The sequence below is a fragment of the Chenopodium quinoa genome, unplaced genomic scaffold (genome assembly GCF_001683475.1).
Source record: "Chenopodium quinoa cultivar QQ74 unplaced genomic scaffold, ASM168347v1, whole genome shotgun sequence".
Lineage (NCBI taxonomy): Eukaryota > Viridiplantae > Streptophyta > Magnoliopsida > Caryophyllales > Amaranthaceae > Chenopodium > Chenopodium quinoa.
Genome location: NW_018744662.1, coordinates 3,453,548 through 3,474,220, shown reverse-complemented (window position 1 = coordinate 3,474,220; position 20,673 = coordinate 3,453,548). Strand labels below are relative to the sequence as shown.

General features: G+C 34.7%; 2 protein-coding genes across 2 annotated transcripts; one reads left to right on the top strand and one right to left on the bottom strand.

Annotated features, from left to right (window-relative positions):
- Positions 1-1,755: 1,755 nt before the first annotated feature.
- On the bottom strand, positions 1,756-8,101 carry LOC110702100. Its single transcript, XM_021879754.1, has 3 exons — positions 6,967-8,101; positions 2,630-3,215; positions 1,756-2,314 (listed from the first exon to the last, which is right to left on the bottom strand). The coding sequence occupies exons 1-3, from the start codon at positions 7,513-7,515 to the stop codon at positions 2,004-2,006; spliced, it is 1,446 nt and encodes a 481-aa protein (XP_021735446.1). The 5' UTR covers positions 7,516-8,101; the 3' UTR covers positions 1,756-2,003.
- A 3,128-nt stretch (positions 8,102-11,229) lies between these two features.
- On the top strand, positions 11,230-20,467 carry LOC110702099 (peptidyl-prolyl cis-trans isomerase FKBP43-like). Its single transcript, XM_021879753.1, has 11 exons — positions 11,230-12,061; positions 12,324-12,397; positions 12,512-12,747; positions 13,868-14,001; positions 17,614-17,827; positions 18,635-18,851; positions 18,934-19,021; positions 19,091-19,132; positions 19,360-19,408; positions 19,533-19,626; positions 19,711-20,467. Exons 1-10 carry the CDS (start codon positions 12,049-12,051, stop codon positions 19,609-19,611), a joined length of 1,146 nt encoding a protein of 381 aa, XP_021735445.1. The 5' UTR covers positions 11,230-12,048; the 3' UTR covers positions 19,612-19,626; positions 19,711-20,467.
- Positions 20,468-20,673: the final 206 nt, after the last annotated feature.

Below are 20,673 nucleotides of genomic sequence, written 5' to 3'. Positions count from 1 at the left end.
CTAGTTCGGGACATTTCGGATATCAAAGTATGTTCGAGTCAATTTTGGGATCAAATTTGTTTGGGTTAAACACTTCGGGTCTGATCAGTATCGGGTCAACTCCATTTTCGAGTCGGGTATAGGTCGGGTTGGATCAATTTCGAGTTACAATTTTTAGGTCGATGTTTTTGGGTCAATTTTGGGTCAGGGTCGGGTCATCGGGTCTGAGTTAGAATTCGCAGTGTGCTCATTAGTCGTCCTAGTTTCCGTTTGGATCTTTAATTATAATAAGGAATCAAATAAGGAAGGAGATCAAAAGAAAAAAGGAAAAAAAAAACAATAAAGATCTGCTACTTAATGAAATGATATGTACATGATAAATGCATTGAGCAAAGAAAAAATAAACCTAATTCATATTTCATAAATGCATTTAATGGAATAATTATAGGTATTCTTAAATTTAGGGTCACATTCTACTCCTATATAGTACTCTGTATTAAACTTTACTATTTCCTCTAACAAATTACATTGAATCATCGATCCAAATTTGTGTTTTCCTATCATCATGAAGTTCAATCAGCAATTTCCTCTTCTATTTATCATTGTCATAGTCCTTGCTATTTCTTCAGGTAAGTTTAAGCAATTTCCCTAGGTCTATAAAGTGAATTTAATTTTTTTTAAGATACAAATTGAATAAGACCAAATCAAATATCTTCATAAGTATTAAATTAGTCAAATAAAATATGAAATACGGAGTAATTTTTCATCTTCTTATTGTTGTCATCTGTTCCTTACTAGTAATCTTCTTTTCACCATTATATAAAGGTCGGGTTTGCTTAAAAGAAGGAAAAAAAAAATAAATAAATAAACTAATGTATGTACATGATGTCTAGCACATTATTAGATGTTTGGAACTTTTATTTATTTTTTGTTACATATATACATGATCATGTAATTAATTAAGTTATATCAATACCTAATTAAATGAGATGATTTAAAATATAAATACAGGTGGAACAATAGCAGAAGAAAATGGTCATTTTGATCCATGGGGGCACTGTTTTGTGTATCCAGATTGCAATGAACAAGACTGCACAACTCAATGTGTAGCAAAGTGGCCATTATTAACTAAAGGCGGGTGTTTTCGAAAGTTGGAAAAGAAAAATAACAAGTTGTTGCTTCCCATAGCCAAATTGCTTTCTAATAAATAATGTTGCTTAATAGTTTAATATATTTAAAGCTTCTAATAAATTCTTGTTAGTTTGTAATATGGCAATCTAAAATTATGATCAATATCTCTAATTATAAGCTTTAAACAATTTTATCGATTAATACCAACCTCTAGTTATCGATGTTGTAAAATTATAAAAACTGGATATATATTAATAAAATTTACATTGAGACGATTCAAAAAAATCTCAGATAATTATGTTTTATTGAAGCTAATATCACAAAAGCATGTCAAAGTGTAGTTTGTGTATATTACTAAAGTCAAAGTGTGTCAACTAAAAAACGGAAGAAGTATATGAGTATAAAAGTATAAAACTAGCCATTTAAAAAATATATGTGAAAACACGCTATCATCTATTCATCTCTAACTTGTTTGAATCAACTATTAGAATAATTTCTTTTCTTGATTGAGAGCCATACGTGCATTTGAAGTCAACCTTTTTTCTGCCATTCTAGATTTCAAGTAACAAATAACATCAATTTATGAAATTCTGTCCACATGAAGATTAAAGACGCATAATATTCGGGTATTGGGTATGTGTAAAATTACATATTTACATCCACTTGCTTTAAAAAAAACACACCAAACATATGTACTTAATTCATCATGAAAATGTAAGCATGAGAATATGAGAACTTTCAAATTTTACATCCTGATCTAAGAAAGGAGTTGATTAATACATGAAACTAGCAATATGATACATATAGTACGAGATACAATCTAACATTTACCCAGTAATTCATACATACAAACCAAATTTTGCCATATTATAGATTGATCCGGACTTATTTTCTTAGGCAACAAGTTGACGCGAACATTGGCACCAACGATCATATGATGGTCGAAGATTAGGCCAATCCGAGGAGCATATAGCAAAGTCTTGCAACCAATTTCTTAGCACGACCTCTTGTTCCGTGGCTGAGAGGCTTGCTATCATTCGCTCCATTGTTCTCTCAACGTCGATTTTCTCATAACTTGACAACACCGGGTACCTTAGGCCGCTACAAGCATAGCAAAATAACGGAAGCCAGAGCACTAACAATCTGTATTGGACTTGTGTGTGAACCTTGAATTCTGCTTGAGCTATGTCTCCTAATAATGAAGCTGCACGTACAATAATAAGTTCCAACATTATTAGAATAATCACTAGGTACATATGATGAACACTTGAACAATGTGTTATCATAGATGCAACACAATGAATTATGCAATGCACGTTAAGGTGTGATTAGGATGTGTTCTATTTACATGATTTTTATCTGAACATATATGAACTTATCTGAATTTATTAAACCTTATCAAAACTTATTTTCCTAAACTGAATTAATATGAACTTATTAGACCTGAAATAAGTGAAAATAAGGTGAATAAAACAGAGCCTAAATAAGTAGGAAATTAAATTGATTTATGGAAAATTACCCGAAATTTTAATGAGAAGAGCTTGGACCCTAGGATTGGCATTGAGAGAAAGGGAAGCCAAGTTAGAAGCAAGGCTCCATTGTACTAAGGCCTCATCAACCGCGTAACATGCCCTAAGTTTATGAATAATCCACAACAACTCTTGTGCTAGCTTCTCTGCTCCCACGACCTCTGCACTTTGATCACTCCCAACAAATTCATCGCCACCACCATCACCATCGTCGTTCATCATGGACCGCCTTTTTTGGAGTTGCCACATCGAGTGCAAATGTGGAAAAACAGCGCTTATACCACCCTTCATGTAGGCCGAGATGTATGTTCCTAAAGGAAGTTTACGTATCACACGTAAGGTCCATGGACCACCGCGATTGTTAGCCTGATCAACATGGGATATTGCAGCATTGTTGAGGATGTGGTACAATCGATTGACCGTGCACTCGAATGCGGATGATAATGCTACACTATTGACGTGAAGAAGCTCTACATTACCATCACGAGTGTTGTCGTCTAGTAGCCTGTCAGCCATTGCTACCGCGAATTCGTATTTCTTTGATGTTGCTGGTAGCTCATTTAGTAAAGCTAGTATCTGTAATCAAGTTGTAACAAAAAAAATCGTCAAAACTAATGCAAGCTTGGTAAAAGGTTAACTACTAGTACAAATATGGTAAATGGAATGAGGCCTATTTTAATCGTCAAGACATAAAATTGGTGACATTTTTATAATTAACTAATACTCCATATGTAATACTTACTTAGCATGTATATTCCACGAACTACATTGTACATATATAAAATAAAAAATTGTAGTCTAGTATGATCCATAAATTGCCTTTTTAATTAGTACATACTACATATATTAAAATTAGAAATAATTAAAACTTAAAAGTACTAAAGGGTATAAATTGAATTAGTATTGTATAACTAAATCCACTTCAGATTTATTATACTTCCTTTTTTCTGAACGAAAAAAAAAGGAAGTATAATAAATCTGAAGTATACTTCCTTCGTATTTGATATTCTCTCTGCTCCTAACTATCGTACTTTATTTTCCACCAACCCTAATTCGTTCATATTTTATTATTTTAATATTTTTTCTAAAATTTTGTGCATAAAGAGATAGAGCAAATAATAAAATATAAAAGAAATATTATACGGATTTTTTCACCATATACCACTGAGTTTAAGCTTAATTCACCATATACCATCGAAAACTTTCTAATACACCATATACCATTCAGTTTAACAATAATGTCACAACATGCCATTAATGACTAACGGACGTTAACACCGTTAGTCATTAAGGCTAATAATGCCACGTGGCAACATATAATTAGTTCCCCTTTTAAAATATTTAATTTTAGAATAATTATTTAATTAATTATTAAAAAATTTAAAACCAACATCCAGCCACCCACGTCCTCCCAGCCTGCCACCGCCCGTCGGCGGAATCCAACCAGAACCTCACGCCAGCCTGAACTCTGACCAAAACCCCCCACGCCGGCCCAAAATCTGACCGGAACCCTCGACGGTGCTGCTCCTCTTCCCTTGAACCACCATGTCTCACTGCCTCCCTTGACCAAAACCCCTATCTCTCTCGAAAACACTCCCCTAACCATCGGCCGACACCCAAACCCTACTTCTACACGTTGGCTAACTGAATTTGCCTCTCCCGATGCCATCTTCACCTCACTAAACCACCACGTACACGCCGAAACCCAAAACCAAAATCTAGGTTTTCGATTTTGGTGTTTAAGGGTTTTGGGGGTGGTGGTTTTAGGGCAAGTTGGGTGGCGGCGACATGTGAGAGAGGGTTTGGGCTGCCGGCGAAGGTGGTGGCTGGAGAATTCTGCTACGGTGGTTAGGGGTGTTCAAAAAAACCCGACCCGATTTCCCAATGACTCGGTAAATACCCGATGGGAAATTTGGGGAAAAAACTGTTTTTTTCGGGACGGGTACCCGACCCGGGAATATTAATCCGGGTCGGGACATGGCCACATTTTTTAATACCCGGGTACCCGAATTCTCGAAAATAAAAAAAAAAATAAAAAACCCTCAAAATTTAACACAGCCCATTAGCCATTAAGGTTCTCATTCCTCAGAAAAAAATACCCCTCTGCTGCTCTCTCTCTTCCTCTCTCTCTCTCCTCATAGATATGCTTCCTTCAATGGTAAATTTGGTCTCACTTCACTCTCATTGCCTCCATCTTCTCTCTCCTTACGCCATTGTTGAACCTTCCTTCATTTTCATCCGCCAATTTCAACGCCTAATTAATTAATTATTCCTTCTTCTGCTAACCCCTAAGTTTTGAAGCCGAATCGCCACAAAGAAGATGAAGATGAAGCAGCGGCTGTTCTAGAGAAGAAGATGAAGCAGCAGCTGGGGTCTTCTACCCGAACTCCACAAAGTTTTCAAGAGAAAGATTCCAATATTGTTCTCTTATACTTGTAATTGAATTTTATTAAAAGATTATTAATTTACTAAGTATTTGTTTGATTGAGGTTATTTGATTCATTCTCTAGTTTTTAATTGGTGATGTTTATGGTTATATTATGCTTGTATGCGTGCTTTTCTTGGTGTTTCAGCTTTTTTTTTTTTTTTTTTTTTTAACAGGAAGCTTTTTGAGAATGAGGGAATGCCAATTAGAGAATGAGAAAATCCGGGTACCCGACGTCCCGACCCGAATAATTCGGGTACCCGAAACCCGGGTACCCGAGATATTCGAATCGGGACATGGGACGAATTACCAACTACCCGAAACTCCGGGTACCCGGGAATCCGTATTTGAACACCCCTAAAGGTGGTGGCTGGGGAATTAGGATAAAGTGGTGGGTTGGTGGTTGCAATCGGGAGGGAGAGGGGAATTCACCTAAGGTGGTAGCTGGGAATTCGAGAAGGAGAGGTGGTTTGGCTCAAAATTTTCGTCGGCGGGACGAAGGGATGCTGGTCGGCCGGGAAGTGGACCTGGTTGCCATCCGGGGGTGGGGTTTAGAGATGGGCTGGGGGCGGCAGTGGCTGAGTTGGTGGTGTTATGTTTTTTAATTTTTTTTGAATAATTTTTCCAAAATTAATTAATTAACTAAATAATATTAATAAGAACCAATTACAAGCAACCATGTGGCACAATTAATCTTAAGGACTAACTGAGTTAACGGAAAGGGCATGTTGTGACATTATTGTTAAACTGAATGGTATATGGTGTATTAGAAAGTTTTCGATATGGTGAATTAAGTTTAAACTCAGTGGTATATGGTGAAAAATCCGAATATTATATTATTGTTGATAATCGATATTTCCATGTTGGATACTTGGTTTTGGTTTTGTATTGATTGATTTCTTGCTACCTTAGAAGAAATGTTGATTTCTTGCTTCCTAGTCCCAAGAAGGGAGGAATAGCCACTATATCTATTTGCATGAAAGGCATGTGTTATACGTATAAGTGTATAACTACACAAATTTACACCGAAAGCACTTGTACTAGACGACACAAGATATTTGTCCTTGCCACGTGACTTTCTTGCTAAGCCACGTGATCTAAAATACAATTCTTCCACTTGAATGGAAGTTACCATAATTTGTCTTCTTGTTGCCCACAAATCAACAAAACAGATTACTTCACTTTTCCATTTCCTCTTCATACATGTGTTAAACCGACTCTTTCGTATTTTGGATTTTCTATTTCTATTTTTTACCATGTTATAAAATATTAACTTAAGAATAATTATTATGCGAGTACTAAAACTTTCTCACTTTCTTAAAATGAATTATTGCAAATGATGAAACAAATATGAATATGAAATGGTTAGAGTAACAAAAACTTAAAGTCAAAATATCCGATTATTAATTAAATAATCACTTACATAATCAATCAATACGTAATTTATTGATTATTAACTAATTGAACAGACACTAAGCAAGCTAAATACTAGACATATTTTTGTCATTAAAAGTTAAATTAAGAATGAGACATTATAGATTTATAAGAACTTCTAACTAGGACATCTCCCTAACATAAACAACACAAAATTGAAAAAACTAGGACATCTCCCTAACATAAACAACACAAAATTGAAAATTGAGTTTAGTTTAACAAAAATAATAAATCAAGTCGCACATTAAAAATTGAGTTTAGTTTAACAAAAATTCGGCATAAACCAGCATCTTTAATTACCTATTTATCTTGAATATAAGTTAAGTCTAGCAAAAATAAGATTACAGAAGAACATAGCCTAGGCCCTATTCAATATTCACATCAGCTTATATAAATAATTAATATTCACTAAAAAAAATCATTTTTATTTCAGTAAAATTAATTTAAGGATAAATAAACAGGCCTTACATGGGAGAGCGCTCTACTAAGAGCTTCAACGGACAATCCAGCTTGAAGCCGATGATGATGATCGCCGCCACCCTCTATTAAGAACCCATCATGAGAAATCAAGTCTAGATTCTGAACAGGAGAATACGACACCGATGTCAAAGCCGCCGCCGCCGACGATGATCCATCACCATGGCCATCTCCATGATGATCAACAACCATAACATTACTACTACTTGTAATTTTACGATGATTAAGAGATGAAAATAGTGAGGAAGAAGTAGGAATAACATCGGAGACAAGGCGAAGGGCCCACATAGTGAACCAGGTGAAAAGCAAAGACATAAACCTCAAATGATCCTTAACCTTCCACTTATTATTATTATTACTATTATTAGTAAAAGAAGGTGAAGAAAAATCTAAGGCATAATTGTTGGAAACCACGGATAAAAGCATCTTAGAGGCTTTGTTAACGGTTGACATGAATACGAAGTTTAGTAAATTGGTGGGTTCTTGCTTCTTTTGTAACATCATCTTGTAATTATAACTATTATTCTTGTTGTATGCCATGATAATTAATCTCTCTCTCTCTCTCTCTCTTTTGGGCAAAATTTTGATGTTATATGGTAATTAGTTAAGGATGGTTTATTGTATGTATCAAAAGAGGAATGAAAGGATGTTGGTGCATAGAGTGATATTTATATATAGTAACTTAGTCTTCTTATCTTTTGTAAAAAAAAAAAAAAAAAAAAAAGTCTTCTTTTGTCGGTTCACTTGGCCATATGTAAGGGCAGGGTGAAGCCAAAAGCACTTTTGTAACTGGTTTGGTCAATGTTTGGTTCGTTTGTCAAGGTCAAGTTTAAATTTACATTTGCATGTTAGGTTAGGGTGTTTTTTGGGTAGAGATGAATTCGGTTAAATCATTATCGGGGTAATAAGTGTTTGATTAGAAGATTGAGTAACAATTATCATTATTTAGGAGGAATGGTTTTTACCTATTTGTTACCAACCTCTCTAAAACCTAAAGTAGCAATTATTTTTACCCTAGCCTCCTCAAACAATTGCAAAAAGAGAAGGAAATAGGTTTAAGTAATTGATTTCCATGGTTAAACCAAACAAATGAAAAGGTAAGAATTAATAATTCTTTTCCTCTCTCTTATTTATTTCCTTTCCTCACCATTTCCAATATTCATAACAAATGCTCCTCAATGTTGACAAGTCAAACTCAAGGTCAATGTTTGAAAAAAAAATAAAAATCTCATCAATTGATTTAATTTTATTTTTTTTGAACGGGATCCATTGATTTAATTAAGACTTGAATTTTACGCAAATTTTCTAGATTGTTATTGTGTGATACTCCTTTCGTCTCATAATATAATATAATGCCTATTCTAATTTAATTTTATCAAACTTAATTATATTTACCACATGCATTCTCATTAAGTTATCAATAAAAGTGTTGGGTTTGCCTCAACACAAATGGAGCAAACAAAGGGAATCCAGGTGCTGCTAGAGCTGATGGGGTGGTTCAAAGCCATACAAAGGATGCACGAGGTGTTTGCGCTCATGTGTGGTGTGTGAAAGCGTACTAGAGCAGAGTCATTGGCTCTGATGAGAGGCCTAGCCATTGCGTGGAATGCCGTCCATCGAAGAGTTCAGGTTCGAGCAGCCTCGGAAGTGGTGGTTCGTATGTTAAAGGATCCTATTCCTTCTAACTCCCCTTAAATTCACATTCTTTGAAAGTGAAAAACCCTAATTGCAAGACAAGGATGATAAATCACTATCGACCATTGTTACAGGGAAACAAATAGGGTAGCCGACTGGTTGGTAAACTATGGGGTATCCGTGGAGCAATCTTTGATCATCTTTGAGGCGGTCCCGGAGGATCTTCAAACTGTTTTATTGGAGAATCTAAGGGGCGTAGTGACTCCGAGGAGGGTGGCTAGGATTGAATAGTTGTAGTTTTGCTTTTGTGTTTCTTTATTGAATAGTTGTATGTATCAAAAGAGGAATGAAATTAAAGGATGTTGGTGAATCGAGTTTTATTTATATATAGTAACTTAGGCTCTGTTCTTTTGAGCTTCTGGGCAGAGCAGAGCAGGGGTCAGCACAACAGAGCAGATTAAATTTTAGCAGAGCAGATTTCAAGATAGCAGAGCAGAGCAGAGCCGAGCCGAGCCGAGCAGAGCAGATTTCAACAAGCAGATTTTCAAGATAGCAGAGCAGAGCCAAGCCGAGCAGAGCAGATTTCAACATTATTATTATTATTATTATTATTATCATTATCATCATTATTATTATTATCATTATTATCATTATTATTATTATTAATATCATTGTTATTATTATCATTATTATTATTATCATTATCATTATCATTATCATTATCATTATCATTATCATTATCATTATCATTATCATTATCATTATCATTATCATTATCATTATTAAGTGCATATATCATTGATTTAGGTGAGTGAAAACATAAATATATGTGTACCATATTTAACATAAGTTAATAGTAGAAAGAAAAAAGACAATGATTTACTTATATTTATTTCACAAAAATTTTAAAATAAAATGATTTAATGAGTAATAATGATTTTCCTTAAAAATTTGTCTTAATCATATATTTTTAACACCAAAAATAATAACAATATACAAAGTACTACTTGAAAACAACCTTTTTTTTTTAATTCCTAGATTGTATGGAAAGATTTTAAAAATAATTCAACTTAATGAATTAACCATCAATACCCACATAAAATGTTTCTACACATTGTGATTATAATATCAAATATTTATAAAAGAAATTGTTATTAATTGTAATTATTATTATTTATTTATTTTGAAAGAATTGTTATAATTATTAGAAATTATTAATTAATAATATTATTAAATATTAATTCTTAATAGTTTGAATTATGAAATATTATTATTGATAATTATTATTATGATTAATAAATATTAATTATTATTAATATTAATAATTAAATTATTTTTAATATTAATAATTATTATAATTATTCAGAATAATAAATTATTATCATAAATACAATACTAATTATTATTATTGAATATTAATTATTAATATTGTTATTATTAATTATTATTTGAAAATAAAGCAGAGCAGATTTCTTTTGAGCAGAGCACAACAGATTTAATTTGAGCCGAGTAGGGCTCAGCAGAGCAGAGCAGAGCAGCTCTAAAGAACGGGGCCTTAGTCTTCTTATGTCGGTCGATCACTTGGCCATATGTAGGGGTAGGGTGAAGCCAAAAGCACTTTTGTAATTGGTTTGGTCAATGTTTGGTTTGTTTGTTACTAAGTCAAGGTCAAGTTTAAATTTACATTTGCATGTTTGGTAAGGGTGTTTTTTGGGTAGAGATGGATTCGGTTAAATCATTACCGTTAACAAGTGTTTGATTAGAAGATTGAGTAACAATTACCATTACATAGGAGGAATGGTTTTTACCCATTTGTTACCTCTCTAAAACCTAAGGTAACAATTATCCTTATCCTCCTCAAACAATTGCAAAAAGAAAAGAAAATAGGTTGAAGTAATTTCTTTCCACATGTAAACAAGCCAAAACCAAGGTCAATGTTTGAAAAAAAAAAACTCATAAGTTGATTTAAGACTTGAATTTTAGGCAAATTTTCTAAGATTGATATCGTGTGATACTCCCTTCGTCTCATAATATAATGCCTATTCTAATTTAATTTTATCAAACTTAGGCCCTGTTCTCTTCACCTTAAAAAAAATAATATTAAGTAAAAATAATTTCAGTTCAGTAAAAATAATTTCATTTTAATAAAAATAAGTTTAGTTCAATAAAATTAATTTCAATTCAGTAAAAATAAGTTCAATTCAGTAAAATTCAATTTTGTTAAAGAAGAATTATAATAGAAAATCAGTAAAAATAATTTCAGTTCAGCAAAAATAATTTCAGTTCAGTAAAATTAATTTAAGTTCAGTAAAAATAATTTAAGTTCAACAAAAATAATTTCAGTTCAGTAACAATAATTTCAGTTCAGCAAAATTAAGGTGAATAGAACGGGGCCTTAATTATATTCACCACATTCTCATTAAGTCATCAATATATAATATATTTCATAAAATATTATATTCATGTGATGAGATATCCTTAAATTCGTTTCAATATGTAGTTTTAATTTACAATATCAACTTTTTAATTTATGACTTGTGTTCATGCATAATTAAAGATATTAATGGTAATAGACACATCTTAACACCGCTAAATATGAAATAAGTACTCTATTATGTACTCTATCATGTGATGGAGGGGGTAATTGTCAATGAGTTTTTTTTTTTTTTTTTCATTATAGTTGGTGGATAGAATATTATTTTATGAGTAGCTGACTAGCTGGCTCATGCCATCTATGAAAATAATAAAAATAAAGTGTTATGCCTTAAAATTGAGTCAACTAAGTATTGAATTATTGACTAAGAAAATTTCCTCAAGGATAGCTATTAGTTAACATTTTATGTGTGTTACTAAGCAAAGTGCACCTAAGGTGGATAACAAAATGACAAAGGGCTTTAATTTTCTTTATATCGGCAATAGTATTGAATATCTTATACCCTATAATGAAGTACAAAAGTAAAAACCCTAAATCGGATAATTTGTTTTGCTTAGCCCATAAATTTAGACATGGTTATCAAGTTGAAAAGGCCGTAGTAGGCTAGTAGCTCAATGCCTTAAACACCACGGTGGGCTTACATGACAAGCTGTGATCGGGCTGAACAACCCGTGCTTTATATATAAAAAAAATAATAAAAAAAAATAATTTTGGAAATAAACCAAAGAGAAAACCCTACATCCCCTGAATACGTATTAGAATTGGCGCCAAAACCGCCATTAACACCCAATTTAATGCTAATTTTTCTCTCCTCATTTCTCGACATTTTAGGGCGGTTTGATTAATTAACCCATGTTCAATTAAATTGGGTTTTAATCATCTATTCATCTGGGAAATAGAAAAGACAAAGTCCTTACATTTCTTTGTTTTTTCATTTCAAATTTCTCATTTGTATTTGCATTGAGAGTAAGAAGAGGTGCTGAAGTGGTGATTTTTCTGCAAACATGGCTTTTTGGGGTCAGTTTTTCTTATTTTCTCTCTTTTTTTTTGTTGTTCAATTGTACCTTAATTGTAATTATAGTTCGCTATCTTATAACCTATGTTATGAAATGGGGTTTTTTCTAGTTGAAATTTTTTGGATAAATTTATGGGGTTTTTCCTATTTTGTGATTGATTTTAGGATTACAATTATGTTTTGAAAATGGGTTTTTCTAATTGTAAATTTACTAGGATTTGGATTAAATTAATGGGTATTTGTTTAAATTGTGATGATTTGTAGGAGTTGAAATTAAACCAGGAAAGCCATTTACTCTTTCACCTAACCAATCATGTGGAAAACTCCGTATTTCCCAGGTAATTTCTTCTTAAGTTCTTACCTGATTCAGGAATTTAAGTGTTGCAAATATAATCAAATGATAAAGTTTTTATAAATTAATAATCTCCTTTAATAATTTTTGGGTACTGTAGGCTACACTAGGAATGGGTGCTTCAAACAACAAGAGTTATGTTCAGTGCAATGTTGGCAAGAAGACTCCTGTTATGTTGTGTGTTTTATTGCCTGATAAAGCTGAGTACCTTCATTTGGAATCAGAGTTTGATGAGGCTGAAGAAGTCACTTTATCTGTTGTTGGTCCTCGTAGTGTCTACCTTACCGGATACTTTGTAGGCAATGCTCGACGTAGTTTGGCCGGGGATGATGAGTCGTATCCTTTTTCAAGCAAATAATTTGAAACTCATTGTTTCATCATACACTTTAGTTTCATGTTTCATCATGCACATATTGAGGTGTTTCTATTCTATGTGATGCCTAAATGACATAGGCTTTGCAAAAGTAACCTGGTTTTTGCTTTACAGCTACGAGTACTTAAGAAGGGGATGTTAGACATTTAAGGTATTAAAGTTATGGGCCAAGCACTGAAATTGAATGTATTGATTAGTGCTAGATTGTATTGTTTCTCATTTGTTTTTTTAAGCTTTTTAGTAAATTGGGTTGGCAGGACATAGGACATATGAAATTAGGCTAATTAGCTGATAAAACCTCGACAAATCTACAACTTTTAGTACGCTAGTAAGTCTAATGGTTGCTGCATGTGACCCATTTATTGTGCTAATTAGGCTGATAAGGTTAATTTATGATTTCTTGAAGATGTTGATTGCCCAAAATGTTGATTCGTATCTGTTAGTTTCGAGTTTACCAATAGTATTAGTTTCTGTTATTTTATTGCTTGATGATGCTTTGCCAATATTATTACATGCTTGTCCTTGTTAGTTTTTGTATATTTCATTCATGAACAGAATTTTAAGGTTATACTGAAATAGTTTTTTTGTTGCTTTTGACTTCTTGGTGGTGTCTCAAGAGTCAGGAGTAGTTACTCTGTTTTATGATTTTGTAAAGCTGTAGCCTGTAGCATTATGAGAAACAAGGCTCGCTGTTATTGTAGGGTAATTCCATGTCCTTACTTCCCTCATCCGCTAGGGGAGGCACATTGTATATATAAAGTTTGTCTTAAGAACCAATTTGTTAGAGGTTTATATGCCCTACATTTAAGATTATTTAATTATTATGTTTCATATATTATCGATTTCTATCTGTAAATAGTCTGAAATAATGCTGGTGATAACAAGTCCTGCTATTTATCCATGAATCAACGCTGCTTCTGTACAGAACTACAGATTGAAAGAAAATGCTTCTCATGAACTATATGTAGCTATCAAATGCAGGAAGAAATGTTGGTGACTTGGTACCAATTGACCTGTGCATGCAACACCTTTTCTTTCTCTTTAATGCTTTTAATATATGTTTTCTATTAACGGCATTGTAAGTGAATCATACGGAGAAGATGTTGGAGAGACGGACACAGAAGATCTTAATGCAGATGACGACTATGAAGAGGATAGCTTCATTGATGACAGTGATCCAGAAGTCTTTGCTCCATCACCTTCGTCTAGTAATGAATGTATGTTATTTGATGTGCTAATTCTGTATGGTGTAATGGTATTTTATTCTTAGCATATCTAATTTGAGGATACTATGTCATTTCACCCATGGCTCCTTATATACATGGATTAGGAATCCTTTATATTTATTTATTCTATGTATGAGATATTTGGTAAATTTGAGGCCATCATGGTACTCATGAACCATTCTGCAAGATGAATGAGATACACGTGCCTGTTATCCCTGTCCCTTGAAGTGAGCTGCATCCTGATTCTTGAATTTGAACAATGCTTGGACTGTTCTGTTCAATTATGTTTGCTATGCTGGATGGTAATCAACTTTGATTTTGTTTGCACATTCAGTTTGTTTTTGTTGGTATGGGCATGCATAAAATGCTTCATTTACCCTATTTGGGTTTTTTTTCCCAAATTGAGCTTTATTGGTAAATTATTTACCAAATTGGTCTCGTGGGAAAAGTATTTCCCAAACTAAACTTCTGGGGTGAAACGCTGTCTCGGACAGCGTTTTACACCCAGTTTTTTTTAAAAAAAAAATTCAAGAAGTAAAACGCTGTCTCAGACAGCGTTTTACCTTGTTGACCTGTTGGTATGTATTTTGGCAAAATATACTACTATATTTTGCCAAATTATACTGCAATATGTATATGGGCTTTAAAACGCTGCCTGAAGCATAAAACGCAGCCTGAGGCAGCGTTTTATTTGAAGCATAAAACGCAGCCTGAGGCAGCGTTTTATTTGAAGCATAAAACGCAGCCTGAGGCAGCGTTTTATGTAAACATAAAACGCTGCCTGAGGCTGCGTTTTATGTTAAAGCATAAAACGCTGCCTCAGGCAGCGTTTTTTCTGCTAGACTGCATTACTAGCAGCATCTGCTACAGTGCATCACCAGCAGTTTCTGCAATCTGTTGCTGTCCCTACACATAATCCTCACCCAACAGCATCAGCTCCACCATGAACCACCACCCCCACCACCATCCACCACCATCAACCACCTCCCCCACCACCACCGGCCGCCACTCTCGACCACCCCTATGCAATGCAAAACACCCTAAACAACGCAAGGACATTCCCACCACCCCCACCACCATCAACCACCTCCCCCACCACCACCGCCCGCCACTCTCAACCACCCATAAACTACCATAAAACACCCTAAACAACGCAAGAGCATTCCCACTTCCAGCCCCAACCTTTCCACCACCATCGACCACCACCGACAACCATCAAACACTGGAAACAACCCCAACAGCATGATAACCATCGTGAAACAACACTTTAAGTGCAGGAGACCAAATATATGCTGCTTGATACATATAACGGATATAAAAGATATAGTTTCACTAACAAAAGTCAAATTCGGACAAATAAGGGAAATAAACTTCAAATTGTACAGAGAGTCATTTAGAAAACATTTCTTGTATTAATAATGTAAGCGTTATATACAACATTGTTAAATATCTGAGTACCACAAAAGGATCAACTAACTAATACTATCTGGACTCATGTATTGGAGTTAACTGATCTCCATCCTGTGTGTCCTCCGTCCGTCTACGAACACGCCTCGGACGCCTCGTGTAATGCTGAATGGTGGTGAATGGGTCTCGGGACGGTGGAGGAGTCAGCTGGCGAGACGATGAGTCATCCTGGCTGTGGCCGGGAGCGGTGTTATGGATGAAGTAATCCTCTGCCCTGTGTAGAGCCCGAAGTATGACCTCCACCACTACTCTGTCCGTAGTCGAACTGTGAATGGAAGGAGTTCGGGTCATGATCGTCCCTGCGGTGGACGAGATGGCCATGGCCATATCTCTGCAAGCTATGTATGCCCATATCTCGCACCCGCTCAACCTTGGGCTCTGGTGGGTACGGCTGCGAAGGCATCTGAAATTGATCATCATGCAGCAAGCGACTGAAAGTTCCCAACCCATATTCATTCGATGGAATGTGGTTTGAAGGGCCTTGGAAGGACGCGGTGTTGTAATCGGAGACATATGTAGGATGTTGTTCTGCCAAGTACTTTGTTGGGTACATATAGGCACTGTTTCTACATATATCTCATTGGGAACACCCTTCATTGTAACAATGCTTCTCAAAGCTTTTAAATGTTTGTTTGTGGAGACAGGTAACACTTGAACCCCATGCCCAGTCTCACACCTCATTTTAAGGTTCAGTTCAGCATTCATTGGGTTTGAGCCGATACTACTGTGAACCTCATTCATCAGATCATTCACAGTCATGTTCGGTTCAAGTGTTATAAGTTCCATATTCCCTCCACTGTACTCAACATTTGATCCATCGCACATAATTTCACCTCCCCACCGGCATAACAACACTAAATTTTGTGAAGCCATATTCTACATACCAACCAAAACACATTTAAGGATAATCGAATTCTAAAACAACGTCAAAAAACCCTAATTTAACAATACATAACATACATAGCTTCGATAATGGAAAGTTATATCAAATTTCGAGAACCTACATGTGTAGCTAATATGACAACAATGAAACAAGTCCATTCTCATTATCAACATTTTCATCACCAATTTCATAAACTCTTAGTACCGCATACAACTATCAACATACTAATACCGCATTACCATCAACAATTTTATCATTTTTTTCACAATAATAGACCACATTACCATCAAGAATTTCATCAAAAACAAACCACATTATCATTTACAATTTCATCAACAATTTTGTCGACAATTTAATCAACACTTTCGTCTATATTTTTCCTCAACAATGTACCACATTATCATCAATAATTATCAACAATTTATCACATTTCATTACTAATTAGCAACAAATTAATACAATTTACATCACAATTTGCTACAACATACAACAACTATCTACTACCAACTATTCAATGTAAAATTCAACAATGTACTACGAATTTAGGGTTTACCCGGATTTAAAGAGTGAGTGAGACAATGCCGGCAACAACTTCCGTTCACTTTGGCGGCGGCAGGGGCGGCGGCACGACAGGGGAGGCGTTGGCAACGACTGTGGTTCTTTGTTGCTGACAATGAGAGTTAGTGAGAGAGAGAGTGTAAATTGCGTGAAAGAGATTGAGAAAAAAAAGGCCTGGAATTCGTTATAATTCCCGCAAGAAACGCTGCCTGAGGCAGCATTTAATGTACAGATAAAAACGCTGCCTCATGCTGCGTTTTATGCTTGTACATTAAACGCTGCCTGAGGCAGCGTTTATTTGTATAAAACAGGTATGAAATACGAAGTTTTTGAAAAAAGTCAAACTACCATAAAACGCTGCCTGAGACAGCGTTTTATGTCTTGAATTTTTTTTTTTTTTAAAACTGAGTCAGAAGCTTAGTTTGGGAAATACTTTTGCCACGAGACCAATTTCGTAAATAATTTCCGTATAAAGCTTAATTTGGGAAAAAATCCCCCTATTTGTGGGATACTCAAAGCACACTCACGCATATGCATGCCCGCACTTAGAGATAAACTTGTTTTGTTCTGTGCACTTGTTTAATCTGAGTCTTTGTATGTTCTGTCACTGAAATGCTTTTGATTTTACTATATAGTTCATGGTTTATTTCTAGGTTAAAAGAGAATAGATGATTTTGATTTTTGTTACCCTGTAGTAAAACAGGAGAAAGATGGGACTAGGAAGAGCAGCCGAAAGCGCCTTAAAAAGTCATATATGTTGAGTGAATCTGAAGATGATGGTGCAATTTCGCAACAGATTACTTCTAGTGATCCTATTTGTGAGCAAATGGTTGAGAGTGAGAAAGAAGATCAGATGCCTATCTCTTCACTGTGTGGAAATTCTGAAATGGGTGATGAAGATTCAAAAAGGTTAAATAAGCTTTATTTTCCAGTACCAGAATACACAAGTCCATTTGATTATGAGCTCTTGACTAGTTTGTTTTCTCTATGATGGTTTTAGAGTTTCGTGTTCACTAATGTTAAGAGATAGTAATCTTATAATTATAATGATGTTTCCCAGCCTCTACATGAATTTTAAATTTGTGTTGAAGTCTCAACACTCCCACATTTCCATATGGAACAACATTCTTAATTGACAGTTCAAAATCTAACTGGACACATCATTGTGTTGTTAGTGTTGTACTATCCATCAGTAGAGGAACTGAGGAAGTTATGTAGATAATGTTTGCAGATAAGCATGAAAACTTGATCACAAAAACTTGACTCACGAAATCTTGAACATGAGAAAGGACATGAAAATGTTGTAATGTTATGAGATCCATAATATTAGAATGAATACTTTAATTTTAAAAAAAAAAAAAAAAAAACTAGAACATATGATCATATATTCATATAATAACTGGAATTTGTTGTATATGCCTACTGTTTAGTAAATGAAAAATAGCTCATCACTGCATATCATTGCCTGCTCCCACGGCTTTAGATTGCTGAAAAAGTCCAGAATTTACTCTTTAGCTTTTAGTACACCTTTGTTTCTCCAAATTTGGGTTTCTATAAAAGGTTACACATTTCTTGTTTTCTTTGTCTTCATTCTCAGATTAATTGTGGCATGAAAGATCTTATGTACTTCCTTTTTCATGCTTGGATTTTGCTTGTGGTCTTTTATAGATGTCTCAGATGTGATTGTATTAAGATTATGAACTTGTCTTTACTCAGAAAGAGGTGTGTTTCTGGAGATATAACTGATGAACACCAAACTGAAGATAAAAAGGCTAAGAAGAAGAAAAGAAAGAATAGAAAAGAAACTGGAGACCCTCTGACAGAGACTGGTGGAAAAATAAATTGCAACACAAGGACAATATCAGGCGGCTTGATTGTTGAGGAACTTGAGGCTGGTGAAGAAGATGGAAAAGTGGCTTCCAGGGGAAAAAAGGTAAGTCTGATAACTGTTTGCTGATTCTTTACCATTTAGTGTGGCTGCTTTGGATTGATTACTGACTTTCTACTGATTTCAGGTCTCTATTCATTATACTGGTAAACTGAAGAAAGGGAACCAGATTTTTGATTCAAGTGCTGGAAAAGATCCTCTCAAATTTCGCCTTGGTATGCTATACTTGTATGAGCTCATTTCCTTAACAGTCTCAATTTCTAACACTTGCTAATGTCTTCCAGGTAAAGGTCGTGTTATGGATGGGCTTGAGCTTGGAGTAGAAGGTAATACGATCTGTCCACATTGCATAACATGCAGTCATATCTGTATTTAACTCAATATTTCAAAATGTTATTTTATACTGTTCCTTTAACATAGCTGAAAATAGCTCTTCAAAATTATCAAATTGTGCTGGTATTGAATTAGTGTTCCATAACTGTCATACATTTATATTGTACTTCTAGTAAAGGAAAAGTGTACAAAGGATGAATTTGTCACTTTTGATTTGCAGGAATGCGTGTTGGTGGTAAGAGAAGGCTTCAAATACCGCCTGAATTGGGGTAATGTTTCTTATACTGTGATTTTTCTTTTTTTTTAATCAATATGCAAGTTCTTTGGGCTATCTTTCAAAATGTTTTGCATGATGTACTTATTGTATAATATGTTCCTGGCGTACTTTTGCAGATACGGAAGTGAGGGCACGAATCTCGTACCCCCAAATTCATGGTTAATAATGGATGTTGAGTTAGTCCGTGTTCGCTAATGGGCTATAGAGTTGGTCAGTACAAACTTACCTGTTTGGCTAACTACTGCTACTTTATTATACTTATACAGTAATTGAGTACTTTCATATGTTTAACAGGTTGGATTCGGCAATTTTTGTTTACATCGCTAGACTGTTGAGACTCATGAGAGGATGCATCAGATTCAGTTTTGGGGATTATATGTTCTGTACATGTTTTACAAGGGGCAATTTTTGTGGCAATTATTTACCGACCTATGTGTCTTGGTTTTGGTATAATAGAAAGATTACTACTACCAACCTTTTGTTTCGGTTACATGTAAATGGATTGTTCTGTTATTGCAAATGCAGTAATCCTGATTCTCATGTATGATCTCGTATTAATTAGTTAATTTTATGTCAGCTAAACGACCATAGGTACGAAATTAGAAGTGTCAACTTTGGAAACCTTGCATCAAAGTGTGGCAAGGGTGAGAAAATTGAACAATGGATTTTTTTTTTTTTTTTCATTATTATTTCTTGAAGATGGGTGAAGAAAATGCTGTAGGCATTGATTAATGGGATTTTCAGCATCTAATTCTAAGGATGCATCTTCCGCCCTCTCTTTGGCAAGCAAAAAAAGTGCTGCTGTTTGGAGCAACAGCATCAGCTCTCTTAAACTGCAGGATGTACTAGTGAACATTCAAGCATGATTACCGGCTTTCAGTGGACACAGGGGCAAGTATGAGCAGCATTGAGGCGGTATTTGGTGTAGAGTTACATGCTATGACGCTTTGAGTAATGTACTTGTAATCCTTGTATGGAATTTTACCATTTCTGTTAAACCAAGAAATATGGAAATTTATTGGTGGAAGATATGGGCAACCTCACAGTTATACTAGTAGAAATTATTTACAAAGTGTAGCGATATTTGATGCCCACGCTTACTCTAAATGCCCATATTAAGGGTGCTTAATGATGCTTCTATCCTTGCAATCCTCGACTCCGCCTTACCCCTTGCCCTTGGAGCACTATCCACAACTCTCATCTCTCCTCCAAGTCGACAACCACCAAACAAAACCACGTTAGCCTTTGATATAGGTG